Here is a 6,682-nt window from a genome sequence, read left to right as displayed (position 1 = left end):
GTGTATGCGTGCGTGTTTTTTTCGACAAGCGGGAGAGTTCTCTTGTGGCGCGGCGAGGAGCCGCTTATATAGCAGCTGAAGGGGGCAATGTGCATGGCATTTTCTTTCAAAATATTTCGTGTCGCCATCGCAGTAGTGGGCCTTGTGTATGCTGCAGGCGATCGATCGATGATGGAGATGTTTCGTGGAATGTGGAGCAGCCGAGTCACTAAGGGAGATAAGAAAGATGCACTTCGCTCGGTGGTGATTCCGAACGGGCGGCAAAATCCAGGGAAGCTGTTGACTAGAACACTGAAAATGCTTTCTTACTGTGCGTATTGGAGCATCGGTCAGACCACTGTAACACCTTCAGAGGCCACACCTCAAATCACACGCAGAGCTAGTATTTACCTCACTATTACCTCCTTTCAAGCCAATATCGTTACTATGCGTATGGGAGCATCGGCCATGCATGGGCATGGCCCATGGTTTTCATGTAAACCAAGTAGGGCACCTTGCGTAGTAGTGCAGGGTGGTTAGTGTGGCGAGAGTGCTACAGTGTCGCTGTCTCAAGCGAAAAGCACAAGTTCTCAAACATTCTCAGGGTTTAATTTGATGCAAACCACTATGCTTCAGTGCATCTAGTTTATGTCCACAAGTACACGGGATAGATACAAAACCACAACATGCCGACAGTGCTGCCTGTCTGAAACGAGTTCCGTAGGGCCACGATGTGCCAAGAGGGGATCATGCATTACGGTATGAGTAAAGTGACTTGCCGGTAACGAGATTGAACGAGGTATTGGGATACCAACGTTCGAATCTCGGGCTAGTAACGTACCGATTGACAAAGGGAATTGTATACGGGGTTGCTTGAATCCTCGACATCGTGGTTCATCCGATGAGATCACCGAGGAGCATGTGGGAGCCAACATGGGTATCTAGATCCCGCTGTTGGTTATTGACCGGAGAGCAGTCTCGGTCATTTCTGCATGTCTCCCGAACCCGTAGGGTCTACACACTTAAGGTTCGGTGACGCTAGGGTTGTAAAGATATTAGTATGCAGCAAACCGAAAGTTGTTCGGAGTCCCGGATGAGATCCCGGACGTCACGAGGAGTTTCGGAATGGTCCGAAGGTAAAGAATTATATATGGGAAGTCGAGTTTCGGCCATCGGGAAAGTTTCGGGGTTCACCGGTATTGTACCGGGACCATCGGAAGGGTCCGGGGGGTCCACCGGGTGGGGCCACCCATCCCGGAGGGCCCCATGGGCTGAAGTGGGAGGGGAACCAGCCCCTGGTGGGCTGGTGCGCCCCCCTGGGCCCCTATCCGTGCCTAGGGTTGGGAACCCTAGGGGAGGGGGGCGCCTCCACTTGCCTTGGGGGGCAAGTTTCCCCCATTGGCCGCCCCCCCTAGGAGATCCCATCTCCTAGGGCCGGCGCCCCCCTGGGGTCCCTATATAAAGAGGGGGGGGTGGGAGGGCAGTCGCACCCTGACACCTGGCGCCTCCCTCCCCCTCTTGCTACACCTCTCCCTCCCGTAGTCGCTTGGCGAAGCCCTGCCGGATCCTTGCTACATCCACCACCACGCCGTCGTGCTGCTGGATCTTCATCAACCTCTCCTTCCCCCTTGCTGGATCAAGAAGGAGGAGACGTCACACTGACCGTACGTGTGTTGAACGCGGAGGTGCCGTCCGTTCAGCGCTAGGATCTCCGGTGATTTGGATCACAACGAGTACGACTCCCTCAACCCCGTTCTCTTGAACGCTTCCGCTTGCGATCTAAAAGGGTATGTAGATGCACTCCTCTCTCTCGTTGCTAGATGAACTCATAGATTGATCTTGGTGAACGTAGGAGAATTTTATTTTATGCAACGTTCCCCAACACCCACGAGGCAGGGGGGCGCGCCCCCCACCCTCGTGAGCACCTCCCGTATCTCCTGACGTGCACTCCAAGTCCATCGGGTGGCTTTCCTTCCAAAAATAACTTCTCCAGTTGATTTCGTTCCGTTTTGACTCCGTCTGATATTCCTTTTTCTTAAAACACTGAAATAGGCATAAAATAGCAAATCTGGGTTGGGCCTCCGGTTAATATGATAGTCCAAAAAATAATATAAAAGTGGATAATAAATCCCAATATTGCCTAAAACAGTAGTTAAAGTAGCATGGAGCAATCAAAAATTATATATATGTTGGAGACGTATCACGTATGTATTGTCGGGCAATTCGTTATCCTTTGGAAGCTTCTTCTTCAATATTTTCAGTAGCTTCTCAAATCCTTTGTCAGACACAGCATCTACCTTCCACTGTAGCAATTCCAGTATGGTACCGAGCTTTGTGTTGACATCTTCGCAATTGGGGTACAACCCTTTTTGTGATCCTCTAACATGTGATTGAACTTCAGCTTCTCCTTTTGACTTTCGCATTGCGTCCTTGCATCGACAATGACCCGGCGGAGATCATCATCATCGGGCACATCGTCTGGTTCCTCTTGATCTTCAGCAGCTTCGCCCGTTGCATCATCATCGTGCACATCGTCTGGTTCCTCTTGATGTTCAGTAGCATCACCGTATTCAGGGGGCACATAGTTGTCATCGTACTCTTCTTCTTTGCTGTCTTCCATCATAACCCCTATTTCTCCGTGCCTCGTCCAAACATTATAGTGTGGCATGAAACCCTTGTAAAGCAGGTGGGTGTGAAGGATTTTCCGGTCAAAGGAAGACTTAGTATTCCCACATATAGGGCATGGACAACACATAAAACCATTCTGCTTGTTTGCCTCAGCCACTTCGAGAAAATCATGCACGCCCTTAATGTACTCGGAGGTGTGTCTGTCACCGTACATCCATTGCCGGTTCATCTTCGTGCATTATATATAATTAAGTGTGTCAAATATCATTACAGAACATCATGAATAGATAATTAAGTGACCAAATTAATAGAAGTTCATCATCACATTAAAACCAAAGTACATACATAGTTCTCATCTAACAACATAAAGCTCTGCAGAGCATCTAAATTAATTAAACCATACATTGAAACTATGTAAAACATTTCAATGCAAAAACAAATGCGATCATAATCGCAACCAAGGTAACAACTGATCCAACGACATAATGATACCAAGCCTCGGTATGAATGACATGTTTTCTAATCTTTCTAATCTTCAAGCGCATTGCATCCATCTTGATCTTGTGATCATCGACGACATCCGCAACATGCAACTCCAATATCATCTTCTCCTCCTCAATTTTTCTTATTTTTTCCTTCAAGAAATTGTTTTCTTCTTCAACTAAATTTAACCTCTCGACAATAGGGTCGGTTGGAATTTCCGGTTCAACAACCTCCTAGATAAATAAAATCTATGTCACATTGGTCGGCATAATTTTCATAAACAATAAATGAACCAATAGTTATGAAAAGATAATATATACCACATCCGAATCATAGACAGGACGAGGGCCGATGGGGGCGGATACCAAAACCATCGCACTATATAAGATGCAATAATAAAAGTAAGAAAATAATACAAGTATCTATCTAAACATACAAGTAAGAATATTTTTCCTTTCAAAAAGAAGATAAGAACAAGAGGCTCACCACGGTGGTGCCGGTGATGAGATCGAAGCGAGTGATCGACGGCGGTGAAGATGGGGACGGGGCGTGACGGACCGCTAAATCTAGAAAAATATTGAGGAAAATGGAGCTTAGAGGTCGAGCTTGGAGAGGAGAAAGCTTATGTAGCGTGGCTCGGGCATTTCATCGAACACGTTGTGTGCATAGGAGGTGAGCTAGAGCACCACCAAGCCCTCTCCCCCTCGGCGGCCAGAAAAAACAGAGCAGTGTGCTCTGCTCTTAAGCGAGGGGGTATATATAGGCACCTCATTGGTCCCGGTTGGTGGCATGAACCGGGACTAAAGGGCAGCCTTTGGTCCCGGTTCGAGCCACAAACCGGGACCAATGGTGGTGGGCCAGGAGCGAGGCCCATTGGTCCCGGTTCGTCCCACCAACCGGGACCAAAAGGTCCAGACGAACCGGGACAAATGGCCCACGTGGCCCGGCCGGCCCCCGGGGCTCACGAACCTGGTCCAATGCCCCCATGGGTCCCGGTTCTGGACTGAACTGGGACTAATGGGCTGACCCGGCATGGACCTTTGCCCCCTTTTCTACTAGTGGTTGTGTGTGTATGTTTCTGAACATGCGTGTGTTATTGTGTATGCAGGCGAGCGAGCATGTGTGAGAACGGGTCACGCTGCCTATGGAGGCACCGGAGGAGGTGTGAACTGTCGATAGAGTAGAATAGGGTGAGAAAAGAAAATGAGCTTTTTTTAGACAAACTCGCAAAGCTTTATTAAGTCGTCACAATGTTTACAGGGACGGATGGAAGATCTCCGGGGTGACCTAACCAGACATGGCGGCCACCCCCTAGTGAAAGTGCATGCTTTGCGAGATTGTGAGCTTCAAAGTTTGAGCTCCTAAATTCATGACTAAATTTACACAAATCAAAAGATGATGAGTGATCTAAGATTTCATGTATGATTGCTCCATAGCTGGGTGCATTCTCCTTCTGGATATCTTCTATGACAACTTTGCAGTCCGAGGCCACATGAATACGCCTTAGATGTAGATCATCTGAAAGGGCAAGTGCCTCCCGCACAACCAAGGCTTCTAGCGCTTGAGGATCGGCAATGTGTCGAAAAGCTAGCACTGAAGCTCCCAAGAAACTGCCCGTTGCATCACGACTGATAGCTCCTATTCTCCATGATGAGAGACTGCAGTGTCGACGTTAACTTTCGCGCAGTTCGCCACTGGTGGCTGCCACTGCCTCGGTCTGGGTGCCCGGACTGTTGCCGTCGTCATCTTCGGCGTATGGACTACTTGGAGCTCGGATAACAATCTTGTGATGAAGCCGTTTATGGTCATCGGTGACTGGAAGATGGCCTCATGAATCGCCTTTCGCCGCGCACTCCATATTGCCCACACCATGACAATTGTCCTAACAAAATCGTCCTTGGTCATTATTTCATGTATATGAAATAGCCAATCCTTGGAGCATTCATTAGATCATTCCTCCTGAGCCAAGATGTCGACGAGGTGTTCTGGCGCCAAAGCCCAAACGCTGCTGGACATCAGACAGGTGAAGAGAGCATGCCGCCAAGTGTCCCTTGCCCCACATAGATTGCAGCTATCTTCTGATGACATATTGGGGTGGTTCAGGAGCTTGCCAGTAGGCATAGACTGTCTCGCGAGTCTCCACACGAACATTCTAACTTTAGACGGTACTTGTATATGCCAAATACTGCTCCACTGCTTACTCTCATGCTCGGTGTGCGATGAACCTTCAGATTCGTTTAACCAAGCTTCCCGATGAATTTTTGTCCTCAAGATCATACGGTATGCGGACCTGACACTGAACTTTCCATGGGTTTCTTCATGCCAACCCCAAAAATCATTTTCTTCTTTTCATTTTCTTCTCTATTAAAAGAAAATGAGCTAATGGGCTAGGCCACTTCAAGGGATGACCGTATAAACAATTGCAGTCCTTGGCCCAGATATCTTCAGTGGTTAGTGGGCCGTTTTGATATATTTTTTGGCAGATATAATTTGCTAACTTCATGTCGGAACAACGAACCTGGATAGCCCGAACGTCATTGTCCAACAAGAATGCATAATTGTGTCCCGAAAACAAGGATGCATAATTTGTATAAAAATATTCTTAAAAACATAAATTGCTTGAGTGTATGTGACTGTATGTGAGCGTCTCCGGTTGTACCGTGCTAAAAAAACATAAATTGCACAAAAGTTTACCCATGTGGTTTCACTCGCAACTTATTTCATCGGGCATTCAGACACGGGTCACTTCGACTGCCTCAACAAAATACAGTATACAACAAGAAAGATCACGATCACGGTATCACAGACGACAACAGAGCTGCAACAATTTCCAAAAAAAAAAGACGACAACAGAGCTGCAAAATTGTTCACTATTCATATTTTTTTTTCACCGTTTCACTAGTACTGTACTGTACAATTGTCATCGAACGATTTTCCACACACATGTAGCTAGGTTGTCTAGATCGTGTCGAGCTGTGCAGCGTCGACGTGCACCTGCACGGCCGCCGGCTCCTCGGGTCGGGCCTGCGGCGCGAACGGCTCCTGTCTGCAGGTGGGGCACGTCTGGCGCGCGGAGAGCCATCGGTCAATGCACCGGACGTGGAAGCCGTGGTGGCAGCGCGGCAACACGCGGACGCGCTCGCCCTGCTTCAGGTCGGCGAGGCAGATGGCGCACTCGGTGGAGCAGCACACGGCGAGCTCGATCTCCGCCGAGTACTCCATCGTCGGGATCGCCCGGATGGCGGCGCCCTTGCCCGCCCGCTTCTTCTTGCCGCCGGCGCCGGCGGCGGCGTGCAGCACGGTGCTCTCCAGGCCGCCGGCCTCTGCGTCGCTGGGGACCTCCGCCGGGCCGTAGCACACGCGCCGCGTGACGCGGCACGCGCACTGGACGAACGCGCGGACCACGAGCGCCACGACGAGGACGCAGAGGAGCAGCGACAGGATCGAGATCACCGTTGCGTCCACGGAGCCGAAGGGGCTCGAGGGCGGCGTCTGCCCCGACGGGCCGGGCGCCGCCACCGCCGGCGTCGCCGCGGCGTGCGACAGAAGCCTCCTGGCATGCACGTGTCCCATGTCCATCGTAGCAACCTGT

The 6,682-nt window shown here is 49.9% G+C and overlaps 1 protein-coding gene across 1 annotated transcript; it reads right to left on the bottom strand.

Annotated features, from left to right (window-relative positions):
* Window positions 1-5,820: 5,820 nt before the first annotated feature.
* LOC119281783 (RING-H2 finger protein ATL73-like) lies at window positions 5,821-6,669 on the bottom strand. The gene has a single exon (XM_037562219.1). The coding sequence runs from the start codon at window positions 6,667-6,669 to the stop codon at window positions 6,049-6,051; it is 621 nt and encodes a 206-aa protein (XP_037418116.1). The 3' UTR covers window positions 5,821-6,048.
* Window positions 6,670-6,682: the final 13 nt, after the last annotated feature.

The sequence above is a fragment of the Triticum dicoccoides genome, chromosome 3B, assembly GCF_002162155.2.
Source record: "Triticum dicoccoides isolate Atlit2015 ecotype Zavitan chromosome 3B, WEW_v2.0, whole genome shotgun sequence".
In the NCBI taxonomy this organism is placed as follows: domain Eukaryota; kingdom Viridiplantae; phylum Streptophyta; class Magnoliopsida; order Poales; family Poaceae; genus Triticum; species Triticum dicoccoides.
Note: the sequence above shows the minus strand (reverse complement) of the source record. Positions and strands in the feature narration are given on the sequence as shown.

What these genes read in the sequence shown, in the direction of transcription:
- LOC119281783 (XM_037562219.1), bottom strand. Translation starts at nt 6,669, where the DNA reads ATGGACATGGGACACGTGCATGCCAGGAGGCTTCTGTCGCACGCCGCG.